The 22,864-nt window shown below is 46.6% G+C and overlaps 1 protein-coding gene across 1 annotated transcript; it reads right to left on the bottom strand.

The window, feature by feature from the left end:
• Positions 1-9,941: 9,941 nt before the first annotated feature.
• Pou4f3 (POU class 4 homeobox 3) lies at positions 9,942-12,534 on the bottom strand. The gene is made up of 2 exons (NM_001108889.1): positions 12,415-12,534; positions 9,942-12,093 (listed from the first exon to the last, which is right to left on the bottom strand). The coding sequence occupies exons 1-2, from the start codon at positions 12,532-12,534 to the stop codon at positions 11,197-11,199; spliced, it is 1,017 nt and encodes a 338-aa protein (NP_001102359.1). The 3' UTR covers positions 9,942-11,196.
• Positions 12,535-22,864: the final 10,330 nt, after the last annotated feature.

The raw sequence follows: 22,864 nt of genomic DNA, 5'->3' as shown, positions 1-22,864 counted from the left end.
GATGGACAGACCGTACACTCCCTCTGTAAAGAGAATCAACCTTCTGTTTCTCCGTGTAGCCCTGGCTGTCCTGGAACTCACTGTGTGAATCAGGTTAGCTTCAACCTCAGAGACCCACCTGCCTCTGTGTCCGGAGTTCGAGGACTAAAACCTTGCACCACCGGAGCTGGGCATCGCCGAAGCTGGGCTAACTTTTTTTTTTTAAAGATTTATTATTTATTATATATGAGTACACTGTAGCTGTCTTCAGATACACCAGAAGAGGGCATCGGATCTCTTTACAGATGGTTGTGAGCCACCATGTGGTTGCTGGGAATTGAACTCATGACCTCTGGAAGAGCAGTCGGGTGCTCTTAACCGCTGAGCCATCTCTCCAGCCCAACTTTTTTTTTTTTAAGTCGCTTTCATCAAGCGTCATCAAGTCTTATGTCGCAGCAATAATGAAAGTAACTTACACGGGTAACAAATCAGCTAAAAAACAGAGAAATTAATAAAACCGTAAACTTCAAATGCTGATAATTCCACTTTTTTTTTTAAAATTCATGCAGTACCTTGAATGTGAACAGTCAAACATTAATCCCCAGACCAGAAACCGTGTGTCTTCTCCGCGAATCTAGCCTGTCCAAAAACAAAAACTCACTATTTTAGGGAAGCAAGGAGACAGTAAAGTCAGCACACCCTAAATCAGTTGTTTTTCCCCTGTGGGTTGAGTCCCCTGCAGCAAAACCTCTACCTCCAAAGATATTTACATCATGATTCATAACAGTAGCAGAAATTGCAGTTATGAAGTAGCAGCAAAAATAATTTTATGGCTGGGGGTCACCACAACATGAGGAACTGTGTTAAAGCACTAGGAAGGCTGAGAACCTCTGCTCATAAAAAAACAAACAACAAAAAAGCACAACGTAAGATCTATTCTTTTAGACAGGGCTTTCCTCCATAGCCTAAGCTAACCTCAAATTCCCAATCCTTATTCCTCTGCCTCCCTCATTCTGGGATTACGGATGTTTGCCACTACACCTAGTAACAGCAAATTTTCCCTCAGTTAAGTCAACAGTTTTCAATACGGAGGACAGAGCTGAAGAAAGACATGTTTGAAAGATATTGTTGGTGATAATCTTACACACACCATTGAAAGAATAGCATCCATATAAATTTTTTTTTAAAAAGAGGCATTTTTGTTGTTGAGACCATGTACACTCCCTGTGTAGTCCTGGTTGTCCTGGAACTTGCTGTGTGGCTCTGTAAACCAGGCTGACCTAGAACTCAGGTAGAGATCCACCTTTCTCTGCTTTCTAAGTGCTTTGATTTAAAGAACTATGACATCCTTTATTTCTATCTTTTAACATTTTTAAAACATATTTTTAAAGGTTTATTTTATTTTGTGTGTATGAGTAGTTGGCCCTCCAGGATGTCTGTGAATCAACCATGGGTATACCTCATTCCTGAAGAGGCTGTGAGTCTCCCTGTGGGTGCTGGGAATCAAACCCAGGTTCTTTGCAAGAACAAGTGCTCTAACCACTGAGCCAACTCTCTGACCCCCTAGTCTCTTTCTTTTCCTTTCTGTTATTTTACTGTAACTTTCCCCCGCCCCAGGAAAAAGGTTTAATTATTTTTAGATTTATTTTATTTATTTTATTCTGCGCATGACTGTTTTTGCCTGCATGAAAGTCTGTGCACTACACATGTACCTGTGCCCATGGGGTCAGAAGAGATTATCATATGCCTAGAAGTTGTGTTATAAATTATTGTGAGCCACTATATAGGTACCGGGTCCTCTGGAAGAACAGCATTGTGTTCACTGTGAATGATGTAGTAGAACTCAGCACACTGTGGGAGGCACCATCCCTACACAGATGGATTTGGGCCTTATAAGAAAGCTGGCTGAACATGAGCCATGGAGAACAAGGCAGTAAGCAACATCCCTCCACGGTCTTTGCTTCAGTTCCTGCATCCGGGTTCCAGCCTTCAGTTCCTGCCCTGTCTTTCCTCAATGTGCTACTTGGAAGTGAAGGCAGGAATAAACCCTTTCTTCTCTAAGTCCCTAATTTCAGGGTAGGGTGTTTATTACAGCCACAGAAGGCAAACTAGAACAGCAACACAATTACTATTTGCATAGTATTTACATTGTACTGTGGATTATATGTAATCTAGAGATAATATAAGGTACAAGGGGTGATGTGTATAGAGTCATGTACATGAGTAAGCCCAGAGGTGCTCAAGGTGTTGCAGCTCCTTCTTCTTCGGCAGATCTTCAATGGCACCTTTGTGAAGCTCAACAGCTGGACATGCTGAGGACTGTGGAACCGTACTTGGCATGGCGGTACCCCAACCTGAAGGTAGTAAATGAGCTCATCTACAAGCAAGGCTATGGCAAAATCAATGAAAAGCAGATTGCCTCGACAGATAATTCCTTGATTGCTTGATCTCTTGGTAAATTTGGCATGAAGGATCTAATTCATGACATCTGTACAGTTTGAAAACGCTTCAAGGAAGTGAATAACTTCCTGTGGTCCTTCAAATTATCTTCCCCATGAGGAGGAATGAAGAAAAGACAGCTCTCCACTCTGTAGAAGGTGGAGATTCTGGCACCAGGGAACAGCACATAAACAGGCTTGTTAGACGGGTGAGCTAAGGTGTCGCTCATGCCATTTTTATAATGTGGTCAGTTCATAAACAGTCACAGCTTAGCAAATTGAAAAAAAAAGTGTGGTTGGGGGAGCGGGGCCAAAGAGATGACTCAGTTCATAAGAATACTTGTTGCTGCTCTAGAGGACATAAGTTCAGTTCCTAGCACCTAGATCAGGCAGCTCACAACTGCCTGTAACTGTAGCTCCAAGGAGATTCACTACCTCTGCACTCACATTCACACACACACACACACACACACACACACACACACACACACAGAGAGAGAGAGAGAGAGAGAGAGAGAGAGAGAGAGTCACGCATGAACTCACACGCAACAGGCAAACAAATAAATCTTTTTAAAAACATGTTTTAAAAAAGTTTTTTTAAAAGATGGGAACCAATAACTCTTGGGCTGAAACAGTCCTCCTGCCTCACCCACTCAAGGAGCAAATTAAAGGCTACCAGCCTGATTATAATTGTACTGGAGCAAGGCTGGAGTCTCTGCTGACTGCACAGATCAGGGCCCTTCCCTGTGCCCTGAAGGCTCATTTTGCATTTGAAACCTTTGCTGTCATTTACTCTGTCCAGCCAGGACCTTGTATTTGCTTCTATGAGCTGCTCTCCTGTTTGCTGAACTGATTACAATGTCATATAGATAGTCACATACAAGAAAGAGATATAACTCACCTAGTCTAAGGTTCTAACCTGGTGAGTGAAAAAGAACAGAACTTGACTACTTCAAGGTATAGAGGAGGAAAGGGTTTTTGAAGATAAAAGGTAGAGCACAGATAACCAGAGGCAGTAAGGTCTAGAAGAGTCCAGAGTGAACAGGACCCTGGGCTGGGCCATGTGAGATGGGGACAGGGATGGAGGGAGGGAGGAACAGCCAGACCAAGAAACCAGGAAGGTAAATAAAGGATAGATGAAGAAAAGACCAGGTGATCAAAATGGCTGGGTCATATACAGGGAAGGGCAGGAGAGGGAAGGGCAGCCCAACTCTGGGCTGGAGAAGTTTAGGATAGGAAGTGAGAGCCAGCCTAGCCCTGTAACCTGAAGGGACTGAGAGATTAGGAGAACTTGGAGGCCAGGTCCACCTTGATGTGTTAAATAGGCGTCACAGTCATTTGTTCAGATTTGAGCCCTAACACTGGGCCTGGGACCATGAGTCCTGGAGATTCCTGTTGAACTTAAGAAACTGGCAAATTGTTTGAGTTTGCAAAAGTGTCTTTTAAAAATCTGGACGGGAGAACATTTTCTTCACTATCTTAAGGGATCCCACGAAGCTTTATGAAATTTAAGGATTGTCTGGCTCAACTGTTTCAAGTTAAAGCCCCTAGGGAAACTGAGGCATTGGGACCTGTCTGGGCCAAACTGAAGAGATTAAGTCTGGAACTCAGATCTTTGTGAAAACCTCAGGCTCTTTTTACTCTGCCAATACCCATGCAGCATAGTGGGCTTACTACTGATGATTCTGTTTCTGTCATTTAACTTTCTGCGTGGAAGATACTCAGGGTGCCATTTGGGATTTTGACCAACCAAGGATGGATGGAAACCTTTGCAACCAAATGTTTTCTCCTTTAAGTCGGTTTCCTATAGTATTTGTCATTGCAATGAAAAACAATCCCTAGGGCACTCTGAATATCTCCCAGCAGAAAATCCAGGCCACCACCTTAGAGTTCTCTCCAGTTACCCCATGCCTGTGTACTCAGCAGTGTCTTCTCCAGTATGGTGCCTGTGTCTTTCCCAGACCCATAGCTGTGTGCCTCAAGGAAAAAAAGCATGTTACTGAAGAAACCGGCTCACTTAGAGGGGGTAGAACAATAAAGATTTAATAAAATTTAATTCTGTCATGTGTGGTGATCCACAACCATAGTCCCAGCATTTAGGAGGTGGAGGAGGTAGGAATATCAGAAATCCAAGGACAATGTCAACTACTTTCCAAATTGTTGGCCTGGGTTACATAGGTGTGGGGTGGGAGTGAGCTTTAAGGATGGGAATGGAAGAAGGGAGAGAGAGGAGAGGAAGGGAGCAGAGGAGAAGGGAAGGGAGGGGGAGGGTCACTTCGACCTGCCCTGTCTCATTTGACCATTCCTCCACAACGGTACACCAGAACACTAGTTGCTAGGTATGTGTAAAAGACAGGGCTTTTCCTTCAGTAGATGGGAATTCTTGGAGTGACTTCTGTCTAAATGTCTGCTAATTGTTACTGTTGCTGTTGTTAGATCCAGACATTTTTAGAGTATTTGAATAAAACTGACCTCTCCTCACTCTGATCTTCTGTGATAATAATCGTACCCTTTTTTATTCATTCAATTACAAGCAAATTGACAGGAGACATTTATATGAGGCAGCTTAAACCCCAGCTAATGGAGTACCTAATGACTAATTGATCAGATCCCAGCCCAGAGAGCAGCCCTGAGTGGCCTAAAGGAATTTATGCAATTAGTTTAGGTTTGGTAGAAATTGAGTGCATGTGAAAGTAAGCTTTTTATGGTCCTGATTTATGAGAGCTGGACACCAACTCGATCTGCCGTGAGCAGGACCGAGCAAAGCCTGGAGCAAGGGGAGCTGTAGGGAGTGGAGCCTGACTGACTGAAGTATGTCTTAGAGTGAGGAGCAAGGGAGAGAGAAGGTGAGATTCCGGGTGGGATTCCACCAGACCCTACTAATTCAAAATGAAATGACACTAAGGCCCAAAGAAAACCAACAGAAAATTGGGTTACCTCCGGGGTGAACGGTTGGTATTCTTGTGCTTGAAATCCCAGAGATTAAAAAAAAATCTTTGCAATATTAAGTGATAGTGGGGAGAAAAGAGACAAAACGAGAGCCAGCGAGATGGTTGTCTAATTTCACCTACACAGACCAGAAGGCAGCTAGCTGAGCTGAAGCTAAGGATTGCTTCTAGGACCGAGCGGTTGCGGGGGGGGGGGGGGGGGTCTAAGACCACACCAGGTCTGCAGCCCAGGGGCTCCGTGCAGCCTAGGGGAAGCCCCTCCGGAGGCGCCCATGACCCCCGACCCCAGGGGGAGCCCCGGGTGCCGGGCTGCCGGGGAAGCAGCGTCCAGGGCGGAGGGAAACCTGACCTGATCGGAAAGTAGCGATCGAACCGGAGGCTAATTCGCCCGCGGGGCCCTTGCGGGTTCTGACTGCCGCCCAGGCGGGTGCTCCGCGGCGCCCCAGGGATCTGGCCCTGGGCCGTCTCTGGCTGGTGCCTGCGGGGTTGGGGGGAGGAACAGCGAGGAGGCAGACGGACTGCACAGGGACCACCGACCGTCTCTCGGAGGTTGCGGCAGTATGGGTCGGGTGCAGCTGAGCCAAGACAACCGACCACTACAGTCTCACTCCTCATCACCTCTCTGTGCTGCCTTCATCCCTAGCGGCTCCCCTTCCCTGCTCCAGCACGTATTGCCCCCACCCCCACCCCCATTCCTAGCCCCTGCACAGGAGACAGAAAGATCAAAGAAATTTACCTAGATGTCTCATCCTAACTACTGTATTCACTTTGTCGTGAGCACCTTCTGTGCCTCTGTGTTCTTATCTGTAAAGTGGAATTTAAATTATACTGGGAACAACACTTATCTTCTGGTCTTTGGGGGCTGAAAGAGGAGGAGAGTTCGAAGCCAGTCTGGTCTACCCAGCCAGTTTCAGGTTACCCGAAGCTACGAGAACCAGCCTTCAATGGGGAGAAGAGCTTGTCTTACAAGGCACCCTGAACTCCATCCCCAGCGTCCCTCAGTCCATCCACCCATCATATATCGTTCTCCTCACTATATGTAGGAACTGCAAAATGAATGCTGGTAAGCTGCATAAACCGGTCAAGAGGAAACCCTCTATACACTTTAGATAAAATTATTGTTCAGTGAACTAAGAAGTCTCTATGTGAGAGACTCGCAGTTTGAGAGCCCCAGAGAAGCATTCTGGGACGCAGAGTAAAGCCGGACATTGGTGGGTAGACTTGGTCTCCCGGAGCTCACCTCGTTTACTGCTGTGTAAATAAATAAACAAGATGCTATCTGCGGGTATGGGTATCGAGAACACGGGCGGTGAGGTGGAGGTGCAGGCTAGCAAACGGAGTTCAAGAGCAGAGAGAGAGAGAGAGAGAGAGAGAGAGAGAGAGAGAGAGAGAGAGAGAGAGAGAGAGAGAGAGAGAGAGCCAAGGAAGACCTTCAAAAGTAAAAATAAGGAGGGGGTTCCAAGACCTGTAATCCGAGGCTCCTGCACCCTGCACTCTGGTTCAGTGCAAAATATGGAAGCAGTGGGAGGAGTCAACGCCTCTGAAATTCCATTCCTCGTCGTCCTCAAACATTTGATGGAAATCAAGGGACTGTGACCGGGTTCCGACATTGGGAACAAAATATATTCTCAGGAGATTCCCAGAGGGTAAAGTCATCCTCTCTGTGTAGCTTTGACCCAGTGGGTGCAAAGCTATTAAATTTACACTTTCCACGTTGCAACAGAGAGCCACAACACCCTCACTTTTACACAGAGCCAGACTGTGACTCTCAAAGGGGCAATGTTAGCCAGATCAGTCTAGTTCACAGTTAAGCCTTGAACTTACCCTGAGACATCCCACTTTCCTGCTTTGAAGGCAGAGAAGGAGGGGGTCCTCCTTGTCTTCCAAGAGTCATGAGTCATGACCCTGCTTTGTGTAATGTTATCTCATTTAATCATCAGAGCCATCCTGGGAGATAGTTTTTCTTTTCTTATGTTCTGTCTTTCAGTTTATCAGACAAAGGTGTAGGGAGTCTGATGTGAGAGTGAGTTAGTAAAAAGAGGAAGAGTTTCTCTACCCTTCATCTGAGCAGAGCAAGATTCTTTTCTGCAGGAAATCAGGAACCTCAGCTCAACCACAGCAAAACGGATGTCACTCTTTGCTCCTCTTCTGTGACTCTTCACCATTCCAGGGCTCTATGTCACAGGCACACCAGGTTAAGGTCATGATCACCATTAGGTAAGGCACAGCCTCACTCATTTTAGGAGGAAGGAACCTGGCCACTTTACAGCACAAACCACCCTTCCCTTGACCTGAGTGCATGAGTATTCTGTCTTCCTGTCGACTCTGTTTTAACCTGAGATGTTTTTACTTTACAAAGCTGACATTTCATTCATTCAACAGATGCCCATAGTTTACTCCAGGTCATAATCAGAGCTGAACATTGAATAAGAAACATTGAGGAAGCAGACACTCTCAGGCACACCAAGAGAAAGTCACTGACCAAAGACCACACAATAAGGAACACAGGGCTCCTGCCTTCCTATTCAACAGTCAGTCACTGTTTGCCTGACTCATGACACTTACGGACCCCTTGTCAAGACAGGCTCCTTTTGCCTGATCCCGTAGGAAACCCAAAGCGCCCCACCCCCCATATGCAGAGGTTCACAGCAGCCTTCTATACACACAACACAGCACATTGGCCTCACTTTCTCAAAGAACCTTAGCTGGAACTTGAATGGTGCATGTTGCACGGTGGTGGGAATTAAAACAGAAAAACCTGCTTCTGAAGCTCTTGAAATACACACTCAGATTACTTTTCAAATTAGTTAGATGCTGGTATAGGAAAAAGCTGAAGTGATGTGACTTGCCTGGGGCCACAGTGATAGGAAATGGCCCAGTGATGCAAACTATGCCAGTGAGAACCCCAATCTGCTGTCACCCTCTCCCCACAAGTTCTGTGCCTCCACCGGACAGTGTCAGAGGCCAATGTACTATATCCTGAGGAAACCACATCTCCTCTGGCTTCCTGGGCAAGCCAAAGGGGAGAGACAGCGGCGCCTGCCGGGAGCACTCAACGGGAGGGAAAGGGTGGGGCGTTTTGCAAACTGGGCCTCTGCTCCCGCCCGAAAGTAGAAATTGGTCAAGATACTTCAACCAAGCGGGGAAACGCAACGCCAAGAGGAGTAGAAGCGCGGTTCGAACTCTCAAGCCAGTACGTTCCAAGACAGGCAGCTTCTCTCTGCCTCTCCAAAAAAACTCTCACAAACTTTTGCGGTGGTTAATCTTTTAAAAGTCAATTAAGTAACAGCAGGGAACGTTCGAGAAAAGTTGATTCAGATGAATATCGTATCTTTCATGGGGGACAAAAAGCCTAGGAGCTCTTACCTGCAGGAAACCCAGCAGCCGGCAAAGGCGCGCCCTTCTGGAGCGCTTCGCTTCGGGCGCGGGACGTTCTCGGCCGCCTCCTCTGCAGCCCGGCTGGGCTCCGGGCCTGTGTTTTATACCACTATAGGCAATTAATATTGCATCAGCCGTATTTTAAATTTTCAAAACCCACAATATAATGTAATGGCATAAGGGCATTTATTATTAAAGGACACCGATGGAGAGGGAGGTGGAGGAATTGCTGGGGTGGTTGCGCAAGTCGGGTGCAAGGGGCTGAGGCCCAAGGAACTGGGGGCTATCCACAAGTTTGCTTTTACAGAGGTTCGGGGGGAGGGATGTGGTTGCACGGGAACAGGACTGTGGAACAGAAGCCTGCTTTACTCTGAATTTCGGGCCAGAGGCAGAGGAGCCAGAGCTCTTTGAAGATGACTCCTGGTTCTGTAGCATTAATTTTTAAACCACAAACGTGTTTGTAAGACTCACACGCATTCGAAAAGTTTCCGCTCATATAGACTGAAAGGAGAGAACGGTACTGACTGCATTTGCTAGCCTCTGCTGGGTGTAGAGCACTGATGAGTAATTTGTAACAGACATCTCAATCCCTCTGCCAAGATAGATTATTCTAGGATGATCTTCAGATGACAATTTCAAATGAAGAAATTTGGAAGAGGTTCCGGATATTCTGTCCGAGCAATTTTTCCCCACCCTTTGCTTCTATTGCCTCATCTCTGCAGCTGTTTGAATCCTTATAAATAATTATAAATAGTATTTTCTTATAAAGGGCCACGCAGCACCTACCAGACACCTTTAATAAATAGTCTTGAGCATAACAGTGTGAGTTGGGTAAAAGGTATCCCTTCTGTAGACCAACAATATTGACCAGGAGACATAGAAAAGTTAGGAAACTTGTCCCAAGATGATTTAGCTTTCGAGTGGCAGGATTGGAGTTTGAACTCCCAATCAGCCAGGCTTCCAAATTTCCAAGTTAAGAGAATAGTGTGATGGTTTGGCATCAGGAAGTAGAGGGAATTGCCTTTGAAGACATTTGAGATACAGAGAGCCAGGGACAGCCTTGAGTTTGAAGTAAGTGTGTGAGAGTGCATGAGAAGAGAGACTAGTTTTCAAGTCAAGCTATGTTTAGCACCAGGAAAGGAAAACGACTGCAATTCAGGTTGAAAAATAAAGCATTTATTTTTTAGAAGTATTATAAGGGATCAAGGAAAGAAACACGATGTTTTATTTGTTTCTATTCCAGAAGTGAAACCAAAAGTCACACAGCAACACACAAACTACATAAAGCAACAGAAAAATAAATAAATAAAATACGAGGGAACTGTGGCTGCAGCCAGAAGGGTCCGGTTCTGTGGTCCTGCTCTCCTGCTGCTCGAAACTATACTGAACGTCCACAAGAGACACACAAAGTCGGGCAGGGAAAGCAGAGTTAAATAAGTAACAAGAACTAGCTATGCCAGCAGCCACGGTAATAAAAGTGCAACAGTTAGGTTAGATGTGTTTGTTGGAAGGATTTGCTATGATTCCTGAAGTTACAGTCACTTGGGAACACTGGACTGTGGACTGACATTCTGCTTAGAGCGGTGAGCTGAGATGAGGGAATCTTCTTCAGTTGGTCTGATCTGAAACCACAAATCACGCCCCCTCCAAAAGGCAAATACTCCTCAAACTCCAGGAGGTCGACGAAGATAGCCAGACCTCGCGCTGGCCTCTGTTCACCAACGGGCGAAGAAGACATTGCAAGTATTTTCAGTCTGGGGTGGACCCACCTTGCCTTGAAATCCTACTGACCCACCAACAGCCCAGAACTCCCAACACCTCGGACACTGTCCCTGAACTTAACCCATGCTACTTATGAGAATGTACAGTAAACCAACCGATACAATGGTAAGAATTTAGGCGCAGAAGGGAATTATTATAAGGCTATCCTTTGGAAACATACGTGTTTATATACTCTAATAAATTAATCTCCATGTTTGTGTCCCGCTTAAATATCCTAGACTTTATATTATTATCTATCTCTCTTTTCCTTACCTTCGCCCTTGCCTAATGACGCCTAGCCAAGAAGTGGTGCTTTCTCGTTGAGGTCGGATGGTGGGGTCAATTCCCAAGCCGGTGTGCCTCAGGACTACAGGCCTGAGGTCCTGCTGTCTCAAAGAGCAAGGTCTACTTTCAGCACCGCGGACAGCACAACGTCCAGACGTGCTTTCCCTTGAAATTTTTTTCCTCCTAGCGCCAGAACATTTTTGGTGGGAAAAGAGAGAATAGGGAGGAAAAGGTGGCCAGGAGGCAATTAAGCGGAACAAAGGGGGAAAGTCTGTGACTCGGGGATGGGGGGAAAGAACCTGATCTGCCAGGAAACACCCTGGAGTGTCCCGTAACGTCCCCTCCCATCGGAAGGGGGCGATGCCACTAGGTTCTCCAGGCTCCTCCGAACACTGCACCCGTCGCAATCAGTGGACAGCAGAGTACTTCATTCGTTTCTGTTTCTGTCTCTGGTTACAGAACCAGACCCTCACCACATTCTTTTTAAGGTCCAGTTTCTCAGCGATGGCCGCGATCTTTTCAGATGAAGGACGTGGCTGGATGGCGAAATAGGCTTCGAGTGAGCGCTTCTCTGGCGCGGCGATGGACGTGCGTTTGCGCTTACGCTCACTGCCGTTGAAGAGCTCCGGCTTGCTGTTCTTCTCTCGGTAGGCGGCCTCGGCCTCCTCCAGCCAGGCCTGGAGGACTGGCTTGAGCGCGATCATGTTGTTGTGCGACAGGGTAAGAGACTCGAACCTGCAGATGGTGCTCTGGCTGAGAGAGCCCACGCCGGGGATCTTAAGATTGGCTAAAGCCGCGCCCACGTCCGCCTGGGTTACCCCCAACTTGATGCGCCTCTGCTTGAAGCGCTCGGCGAACGCCTCCAGCTCTCGAGGGTCTGACTCCACATCGCTGAGACACGCAGGCATGGCACTGTGAGGTGCTACGGCATGCGGGTGACTCATGCCCATGGCCTGATGCAAGTGGCCCATGGCGCCTAGATGATGCGGGTGGATCTGCGCCGGCATCACGGAGTGCTCCGGGGCCCCTAGGCCGCTCACGCTCAGCGTGGGCGAGATGTGCTCCAGTAAGTCGCCCTCGAGGCCCTGATGTACCGGGTGATGCGGGTGCGAGGTGAGTGCAGCCGGGTGGGAGATGGGCACCGTGGGCGAGGTGGACGTGCAGGGCACGCTGCTCATGGTATGGTAGGTGGCGTCGGGCTTGAACGGATGGTTCTTGCCGTGGGAGACGATATCCACCGCCGCCAGAGCTTCGGCGCGTGCCAGCAGGCTCTCATCAAAGCTTCCAAATATATTACCCTGCAGCTGCAAGCGAGAAGGCGCACAGCACGGTCAGTGGGGAATACTGTCAACTCAGGATTAAAACACATTTTCAAGCAACCGAGTTGCCTCTCCTCAAAGCCCAGGTCATAAAAATTAATACGGAGGCAGCCTCTCTGTTGGAACAGACGTGAGGATCAGAGACATGAATGAGAGAGAGAGAGAGAGCGCGCCGCGAGAGAGCGCGGGGGAGACAAGGCGAGGGGTTCAGACAGCGGCGATTGTTCTGGGCGACATGAAAAAAACATGAAGCTAGTGCCTGTCAAAAAATGTGCCTTAGAGCGGTAATTATGCTCCGCTACGTACCTGCGGGGCTGGGAGACAAACTCGGCGCATGGCCTCAGAGCCGGAGTGCAGGCTGGAGAATTTGGGTTCTTGCAGTACGGGGTGCATGCCGAAAGGCTGCTTGGCGTTCATGGCCATCATCTTCGGGAGTCTGGCAGGGAGGCAGCGGGGGACATGGAATCAAGCTCGTCTTGCTTGCTCTCCGCGCTCCAAGTGAGCACCGCTCAGCGCCAGCGCTCCCCTCGCCCTCTCGCTTGCTGCCTCCCCTCTCCCCCACCTGCTTCTTCACTCATCTTACAAGCAGTCTGCCAGGAAGGGCCCGGGCACGCGCAGGCGTGCACACGCGCCCGGGACTCGCAGGGGCGGCCCGGGAGGCAAGGCGGGACCGCAGGTCTCGGAGCGCCACTCTGAGCCTGATGCGGCCGCCCCCTCCACAGCATTTATACCCCGGCCTGGCAGGGCCTCTTCCTGTCCGCCCCGCCCCACCTGGCTCCAGCCTGCCAGACTTTACAGATTCTTTCTTCTTCCTCCTGGACTTCTTTGCACGAAGTCCTAAACCTCTGTCCTGTCCCAGCTGCCTGGATGAAAGGGCACACTCGAGCTGCCAACACACACACACACACACACACACACACACACACACACACACACACACACACACACACACTAGCCATTTCCGAGGTGCTCTGTGTCTGAAGCTGAAAGCCTGCATCCTAATGCGTAGCGAAGAGGTGCCTCCAAACTCAGAAACCAGCCTGGGCAAGGACCAGAGGTTACCAGAAGGAGCATCAGGTGACATTCCCCTTCTCTGTGGGTGAAAGGAAGGACATTAGCTGGCTTCCTGATCCACAATCTTGTGGCTTCTTCCCAACCCTTGCCATTTCTGCTTTTATTTGAAAAACAGAACTTAGCCCACTCCCTTTCCCCATAGCCCTCTAGCCCAAGAAAGCTTGCTAAGGAACAGTTGAGGACAGCCGGCCTAGCCTGGGACAATCCTTCTGCACACTTCTGTAGAACCACCACTTAGCAGCCCCAATACCTGTAACAAACAGCTATCATTTAGAGCTACTAATTTGTAGGAGGCAATTCAGGCAATTATTATTATTATTATTATTATTATTATTATTATTATTAATTAAAGTAATAAGGAAAGCATTGAGCACCCAATATTGAGAAAAAATGAATTAGCTTATAGGACCAAAGTTCTGCCAACACTACAGAGTAGCCACTGCTATCCCATTACACAGGCAAAGGAAACAAGAGCCAAATAAGTTAGCCCAAGATCTCCTAGCTGTGAGCAGAGTCATTCACTCACTGGTTTGAAGCCAACACCACGTCTGACTTTGGGCTCTCCACCTCTTAGCCTCCTCACCTTCCTTTAGGAAGTTCCCACGTAAGGGTACTAAATTTGGCTCTACCCAACCCCCTGTGTCCCCTATTTCCCTAACCTCCTCCCCTTCTTTCCTCTCCCTTCCTGGGAGCTAATAAACATCATGAATAATGGATGAGGAATCCTGGGACTGTGGCCGCTGGAGAGCTGCCTTGGGGTGGAAGAGAAATTCTTCCTGCCCAGCTGTGTTCTGCAGCACTGCCTCCGTGTCCAAGAGTGCTGGACTTCCCAGAATCTTAACACTGAGGGGCAGAGTGTGGAAAGTCTAGGCCCTTGGGATGAATTTGGTCTAAGAGGACACCCTACACAGACCCGGCTCCTCTCTTTCCTCAGGACCACCGGCCAGTCCTTTCTCTATTTACCCAAAAGCACTTTCTAGGTCCTTCCTTGCTGTGACAAAACAAAACAAAACAAAACAAAGCCAATCAATCTGTGAGAGAGGCCAACCAAAATGGCAATCACATTTCTTGGATCTTGGTGGAGGATGATGATGATGATAATGGTGGTGGTAGTGGTAGTGGTGGTGATGATGATGATTTAAAGTCATAAAGCATTGAGTATTCAGGACATTTTTTCACAATCTAATGTATGCTGCCATCAGACTCAAAGCACATTTCTGCCTCTGCTTCTACTGACTAAGGGACTAGGAGACAGTCATCTTGAAGCCTCTGTACTACAGTGCCCATCTGTACCCAGGAGGCAATAGTTCCCCGCAATGTAGGATTACTTGGCATTGAGGATTACTTGGCAGTAAGCACTTGAAATGGTGTCTCATGGTGTCTGATGTGTGAAAGGATGGAGCAAATATTAGCACCTCTCCTTTGACCTAAAGAGCAGCCTGCAGTCTCTCCAGGAGTGTGGTCCTTCTGCAGATGTGAACTATTCCTCCCCTTCAGTACTGGCTTTATGCCATAAAGTCCCTCAAGTCCCCAGAAGTCAACCTGTATTATTTTATCTCCCATTAGTTTTGAAGTCTTCTCAGTCTTGTTTCCTGCCCAGTGTGGAGTCCAAAGGGAAGAGGGGATAAACATGGAGGTACTGGACCAGTATTTTGCCTGGCCCCATGGAGCCTCTTAAGGGTCACTTTCATGACCCAGTTGTCTGGAGAGATGAATTCTTGGAAAAGACACATTCACATCCATCCTCTTCCACTGCTCGGTCACTCATGAACTTGGAAAATACTGAGTAGGTGGGACTGGAGAGATGGCTCATTGGTTAAGAGTACTGACTAATCTTCCAAAGGACCTGGGTTCAATTCCCAACACCCACATGGCAACCTGTAACTGCAGTTTCAGGGGATCCAATACTGTCAAACAGATATATATATATATATATATATATATATATATATATATATACACATATATATATGTATATATATGCAAAACATCAATGCACATAAAATAAAATAAATAAGTCATTAAAAAAATACTGTCCAGGACAATACCACCACTTCCCTCAGGCCCCTAGAAAACACCTTTCAGGCTAATTGGTGGTTGAGTTCCAACCCTGTTGACTATAGCATTGTATAAAAGATTACTTTAAAAATGTGACACAAAAATAGATACTCAAAATGCGCGCGCGCGCACACACACACACACACACACACACACACACACACACATAAGGTCTACTAGCAATGTCAGTAGTAAGCAGTGGTCGGTAGTAAGCTGACCCTTAGCAGTAAAACCAGTCTCTCCTCTGTGTGTGTGTGTGTGTGTGTGTGTGTGTGTGTGTGCGCACGCGCGCGCATGCATGCATTTATCTTTCAACTAGCCTGAAAGATAAGAAATGAAAAACAAATTTCAAGGGAATCATTTTAGTCTTCTTTTACTGGCAGAAATACATTTTCTTAATTCCATAGCATCAGAAAAGGCCATGAAACCACTGAAAATCTGTAAGATACATGTGGTTGTCCGTACCTGTAACCTCAGCCCTTGGAATGTGGGTGGAGGAAACTGGGAGTTCTATACTCACACTGATGACAGACAGAGTTCAAGGCCAGCTTGGCTCATGTGATATCTCAAACAAAACAAATGATAACATAAAAAGCTAATAATTAATAATTATTAATCAATTGATTAAATATTAAATAATAACAATAAAGCCTGAATAATTATCGATGGAGAGAAAAACCTTACCTGAATGTAAACCTATTGATGGAGACAGTGAAACTACAAGCAAAGACACCGAGTTACAGAAAGGAGCTGAAATGTGTAAAAATGAATTACGTGTGGTCGTACACGTACTTGGCTTTTTAAAGGACCTTTCGAAAGGCAGTGTGGGCCTCCTTTATTTATTGCTTTCAGTCACAGCCTTATCAAGGTCTTTAGATAAGACTGGGGAAAATCGGTGGGGAGTGGGGGGGCAGGGGGACATGACACACGATGACAAGGGAACAACAAATCATTTTTAAAAAATGTAAGTACTGGGGTTGTAGCAGTGACCCTGAGGCTAGGAACACTGACTGCAGTTCTAGAAAACCCAAGTTCAGTTCCCAGCACCCACATGCTGGCTTAGAACTATTTGTTAATTCTAGTCCCAGGGAATCTGATGCCTTTTTCTGGCCTCCAGGGGCACTTCACATAGGTGGTACACAAACATATATACATACAAAACACCCATACACATAAAATAATAGATCATTTTTCTTAGAAAGGATGGAAAGTACAAGATAAGCCTTGGAACACACTTTTCAGAACTTACCAACTTGAATTCAATTAGATGAAAAATCTAATGAAACCCAGTCAACCAGTATCTATAGTGGGTGCATGCAAGAGAAATATATGCTTATACCGTGACATCATATTGTAATTAAAATACACATAGAGAGGCAGGTGGAAGGTTATTCTGGTCTACATCATGAGTTCAAGGTCAGCTAAAACTACATAATGGGGACCCCTCCTAGAACAGCAAAGAAAGAATGCCCTATACCCACAGAGTCCAAAATAATCTCAGGGTTCACCCAAGGGCACCAAAGGAGTCACATTTTCATTCTCTAAGGTCTTTGAAAAACCCACTACTAGCTGGATTTTGTGAAGGGTTCTGTAGATACAGAGAGTACTGTTTCAAGATCTTAGGGTCTAAGACGGGTGTAGTGGCACTTGAAGGGGAGGGAAAGGCAGGTGGATCTCTGTGAGTTCGAGGCCAGCCTGGTCTTGAATTCCAGGACAGCCAGGGCTACATAAGTGAGACCCTATCTCAAAACAAACAAACAAACAAACAAACAAAAACCAAGATCTTAAAGACAAGGACATGAGGTTGCCACATAAGTCAGGACTCAGAGCACTATGTTCTCCAGAGAGATACAAGGCAGTGACAAGGACATTTTCCTGTGGGCTAATGGCTTCAACATTAGTATGAGTAAGAAGCAACTCCAGTTTCGTAAAATAGAGCATGCAAACTCAGACTCAGAGATTTTTGACAAGGGCTGTGGTAGTTAATCCTCCTTGTCCACTTGACTATATTTAGAATTACCTGAAAGACTGGTGAGATCAACCTGTGAGTGTGAGGATTAAGTAAGGGAGAAAATGACTCCTCTTGATTGTAGGTGGTGCCATCCCCATGGCTTGTGGACTCTGCTGGAATAAATGGGTTAGAGAGGGAAAGTCAACAGAGGTTAGCATTCTCATATCTCCCCCTCTGGACCCAGCACAGCAGTAAGTGTGGTATTCTGAGTCTCCCTCACTGACAGAAATCTCTGATAGTGGATACAAAATAAATCTTTTCTCTTACATTGTTTCTATCAGGTATTTGATCAGTGACAAGAAAAGTATCTAATACAGAAAGTTAGCACCTAGAAATTACATTCTTGCTATGGTTAAATTTAACCAGATAGTTCTCAATCCTTTGGAAATTGTTTGCTTGAAGGGGTTTGATGAGTTTGGAGAGGTAGACTAGAGAAGCTCAGGTCATATGGTGAGCAGAGCTTAACAGGGAATTCTGTTGGGAATTCAGTAGACTAGATGCATAGAAGGAAAGATTGGTCTCCTGAGGTTTTTGATACAAACGAGGTCTCTATTGGAAACTTGACTAAAGATCATTTGAATTCTATTCTGGCAAAGTGTTTTGTCTGTGCCCATAAACTTTGTGTGTGTAGGGGTACACAAATGACAGACTCATTTGGTGGCGAACATCTCAAGACAGCATAGTATTTAGTTAGGCTGTGTCATGGTTATTGTGTTTTGTCAGATTTGTAATGACAGAAAAAGATTTTGAAAACCATATAGTACGGCCAGAAAAAGATTGAGTTTAATGCTGTGGTATTAGTGTTAATTAGTATTAATTAACTCAATTTAATTAATTAAAGAAGGTAGTTGTTATTAAAGTGATTAGCACCTTTAGAAAGAAACCAAGGTCAGTAAGATTGCTCAGCTAGTAAAGGTGCCTGGCACGAAGCCTGGGGACCTAGATTCCTGAGTTGGTTCCCTAGATCTAACACACAGGAGGCAAGTGATTTCTACAGTTGCCCTCTGACCTCCGCATTCATATCCTGCCTCATCCAGAAGATAAGTAAATTAATTCATTCAAAAAATTTTCAAGTAGACAATGTTCATTCAGGACTCACACAGCAGCTAACAACTGTGATGTTCACCTGGTGTCATTGTATATTGGATATAGAATATTTCTGGATTGTTACCAGAGCTCACAGCTAAGGATTTACTTTGAGACTCCCCCAGAGATTTTGCTTGACTTGGACTTTTCAACCATGTTGGGACTTTTAAGACCAAGGGAACCCTTGAAGTTGGATAAAATGTTTTGCATTGTGAGATATGATATATCAGCATGCTTGGGGGACAGAATGGAAAGTTGTGCCTTAAAGTGGTATATTTCAGTGTTTAAGCAAGGAGTAGATTGTGGTTGTCAATCCTAATTGATGATCACCTAAGGAAGCCAAGTGGTGGAGCACACCTTTAGTCCCAGCACTCAGAAGGCAGAAGGAGATGGATCTCTTTGAGTTACAGGCCAGTCAGGGCTACAGAGAAATCCTATCTTAAAAAAAAAGAACAAAAACTTCTAAGAAGCACATCTGTGATCCATCTTGAATCCAATTGTCGCCCTCTCAAGGGCTGGTATACACAAAGGAATAAAATGATGGAAAGGAGGGGTTGGAGAGATGGCTCAGTGGTTAAGAGCACTGACCTTCCAGAGGTCCTGAGTTCAATTCCAAGCAACCGCATGGTAGCTCACAAATGTTGATGATGGGATCTGTTGCCCTCTTCTGGTGTGTCTGAAGACACCTACAGTGTACTCATATACATAAAAATAAGTAATTTTTAACAATGGAGGAAAGGAGATAGTCAGCATCCCCCCTTTTCTCTGCTTCTTGTGTAACCCAATGTGAACAACTCCATACAATTTTCCCATACAATGAGCTGAACCTAGAGCCTTGTGCACTCAAGGCGAGTGGTCTGCCACTGAGTTATATCCCCCTCCAATCCTTCATTAATTTTTCAGGTTATTTTATCGTTTTTTAAAAGTATGTGTGCCTGCATGTATGTATGTCTACCATATGAATATCTGGTGCCCTCAGAGGTCAGAAAAGGATCTTGGATCCCTCCTTGTGAGCCTCCATGTGGATCCTGGGAACTGAACTCAGGTCCTCTGTAAGAACAACAGTGCTCTTACCATCTCTCCAGACCCTTCCCTCTTATCTTGAGACCGTTCACTCTATGTAACTATGCCTAGCCTTGGCCTTGAGACCTTCCTGCCTCAACCTCCCCTGCAGCCTGGGCAAAAACATTACTCTTTTTTAGAAAAATGTATATGAGGAGCAGAGAGCTCAAGGCTTAAGAGCACTTGTTGACCTTTCCAGAGGGCCCTGGTACAATTTCCAGCACCTATGTGGCAGCTCACAACTGTCTCTAAGAGATCCAGGGGCTCCAACATCGTCTTCTGGCCTTATCAGGCACCTAGTATACACATAGTGCGCGTACACACACACACACACACACTTTTTTAAAAGTATGTGTGTAGTCGTTTTGCTTACACTGTATGTCTGTGTACCACATTTGTGTCTGGTGTGAGTGCTGGCCAGAAAAAGACATCAGATCCCCTGGAACTGGAATTACAGGGGAGGGGGAATCAAACCAGGTCCTCCTGAAGTGTTCTTAACTGCTGAGCCATTTCTCCTGTCCTGCTCTGCTATCTCTTCAAAAGCACATGACGTGACAATGAATCTCTGCTCCTTGAAAGACTCTGAGACGTTTTAGAGAGTGAGTCTTATCTGTTCTTAATGTCCCCCAAACAGACTGTAAGAAGTTTATGTGACTTTAGTTCAAAGAATGAACGTATGAATAAACCCTCTTCCGGACTCTGGCCAGAGGGATGCACAAATGTGAAGGTGAGGACAATGATCCGTTACAGAGTGTTTGGTTTGCTAGGTTCTGAACGAAACTAGCTTCTGGCACAAGGGCAGTTAGTTAGAACCACAGCTAAGCCCAGCCTCTCCTAGGCATGCTGGAGAGGGGACAGGGAGGATGCCAGGCAAGATAGCTTCCATAGGAGCAGCCCGAATTCAAGATGCCATCGCAGGAGGGCAGCTGGTGAGGCCACCCGGGCCAGGTGTCTGCAGCCTGCCTTGCCTTCCTCTCTTTTTCTCTCAGTTTCTTTCACAAACTTCTCACATGTAACCGCCGCCTGCGCAGCTGCTACTGGACTCGCCTGTCGGCCGCTGCTTCTCATTGTCTCTCCAACCCTGGGAGGATCCGAGATGCCCAGAGGGACCCGGGAGCCAGAGGCCAAGCATCCTAACTGTGAGACACGCGCCCGCGAGGAGGTCCCTCCCCTGTGCTGAGAGCCGGCTTGGTGCAGATCCTAGCTGTGTATCAGCCTCAGTTTCTTCATTTGGAAAGTCAGTCGAGGCTCGATGGTAGAATTTACCTGACAGGTGGGAGGCCCCTATTTCCAGCCCTGCATCATATGAAAGTTCATGATCTCAGCTGCTTGTAATCCCCCTCCCCTCCCAAATCTCTCTCCTCTTTCTCCCTCCCTCCCCCCGCCCCCCACAAACACACACACCTCTTAAGAAGCAACAGAATTAAGAGTTTGAAGCTAGCTTGGGCTTTGCAGATATATGTCTCAAGAAAATAGAGGGAGAAAAGAGTGTAAGTGGACTTAGCCAAAGGGTCTTTAGGAGCCCTTCTCCGTTAAATTAACAACAACAAAAACCCCACTGTTGAATATGCACTGCTAGCGTCTTTACAAATGTAGGTAACACCTAAGACAGCCCTTCTCCTGCATAAACCTTCAAGCCCTGTAGAGCAGGAACTTCCACCAAAGGGTCTCTGTGTGTGTGTGTGTGTGTGTGTGTGTGTGTGAGAGAGAGAGAGAGAGAGAGAGAGAGAGAGAGAGAGAGAGAGAGAGAGAAAGGGTTTCTCTGTGTAGCCCTGGCTGTCCTGGATTACTTAGTAGACCAGACTGGCCTTGAACTCAGAGATCTGCCGATCTGCCTACCTCTGCCTCCCAAGTGCTGGGATTATATGATTGCACCACCACTGGCCAGTGCAGAACATAAGGTTTTAAAAAGGTAAATGACTGCAGCAGAGAAATAAACCAGAGTGATGGTGCAGAGCATACGCAGGCAGAAAAGAAAGGATTGGCCTAGGGAAAGTAAGTACTTCACAAAGGACCAGAAGGGACACCAAGCTTGGGGCTTGGGTGGCTGGAGGGTAAGTGAACTGAACATGGTGAGAGCTTAGGCTGGCTAGAAGCTAGGTTCTGGAAGGATAGGTATTTTGAAAAGAGTGGGAAGCCTGGGGAGTGTTTCAAGCAGGATAGGGAGGTCTGCTACCCTGCCCATGCAGCCCTGGATACAGGAGGACGAGAAGAGTCCCCGGATATTCTGCAGAGAATCAGAGTCAACAGTTGGATCTGCCTATATTGCCTAACAGGCTTTCTAGTCACTGCCTTCAGTGACAGTTTTGGGTTTTGTTTTTTGTTTTTTAATTCTGTTCTCTCTGGGCTTTGAGAACAACTGTGAGCAACATGGCCACCCCTGGCCTATTGGGTGTAGGTTTGTTTTCCTCCCCTCCAGTTCACATGCCTCTTAGGAATTCAATTTCTAGCTGGCAATTGGTGGTAAATGCCTTTAATCCCAGCACTCAGGAGGCAGAGGCGGGTGGATCTCTCAGTTACAGGCCAGCCTGGTCTACAAAGCAAGTTCCAGGACAGCCAAGGCTACACAGAGAAACCCTGTCTTGAAGGAAAACAAACAAAAACAAAAAACCAGGGCTGAAGGTACGGTTCAGCGGTTAAGAGCACGGACTGCTCTTGCAGTTCTGAGTTCAATTCCCAGCAACCACATGGTGGTTCACAACCATCTGTAATGGGATCTGATGCCCTCTTCTGATGTGTCCGAAGACAGCAACAGTGTACTCATATACAATGAATAGACATTAAAAAAAGAGAGAGAGAAGGAGGGAGAGAGAAAGAGAGAGAGAGAGAGAGAGAGAGAGAGAGAGAGAGAGAGAGGGAGAGGGAGAGGGAGAGGGAGAGGGAGAGGGAGAAAGCATCCTAAGGTTCTCCTTATAACCTACTTGGTCTTTTTTTCTATAGCCAAAGACTTTAGCCATTTCTTGTATCCAGAAAGCTAGGACATGCAGAGGAAGTCAGTGGTAGATGACAGGGCCCTGAAAATGTGGGTTCTAATATACACAACGACTAACCAACTACACGACCCTGAACTAGTAACATGTGGCAGCAGGACCTGTTTCCTAATCACTGTTAGGGGGCTGGGGAGACAGGCTGCACAGGGCCTTCCAGGAAGTCAAGGTTCAAAGTGTGAGCTCAGAAAGAAAGGGAACTGAGACCTACCTGTTCTTCAGATAGGTGGTTCTTCCTGGTCCTCTGCTATAGTCACAAATGCATACTGACACCATACCACCTCTGTGCCCAGCACATGTTGGGCTGATGATCCCCAGTCACCCACAGTTATAAAGCTTAGAGTCAGGCAGCTGTCCATTCAGCTTTCAGGGTGCACACCTCCCCCTTTCTGTATGGATGCCTTTATGGATGAACTCAGACAGATAAAGCAATGACCTGGGCAAAGGGTTCACTGGGAGCTCAGCTTTGCACGTCAGT

Source organism: Rattus norvegicus, chromosome 18, assembly GCF_021556685.1.
Source record: "Rattus norvegicus strain SHRSP/BbbUtx chromosome 18, alternate assembly SHRSP_T2T, whole genome shotgun sequence".
Taxonomy (NCBI): Eukaryota; Metazoa; Chordata; class Mammalia; order Rodentia; family Muridae; genus Rattus; species Rattus norvegicus.
This window is presented reverse-complemented; position numbering and strand designations above follow the sequence as displayed.

Bases quoted from the DNA above. Each gene is read 5' to 3' on its own strand.
- Pou4f3 (NM_001108889.1), bottom strand. From the start codon at position 12,534: ATGATGGCCATGAACGCCAAGCAGCCTTTCGGCATGCACCCCGTACTG. The intron at 12,094-12,414 runs GTACGTAGCGGA...TCTCGCTTGCAG, and splicing joins TTTGTCTCCCAGCCCCGCAG to CTGCAGGGTAATATATTTGG.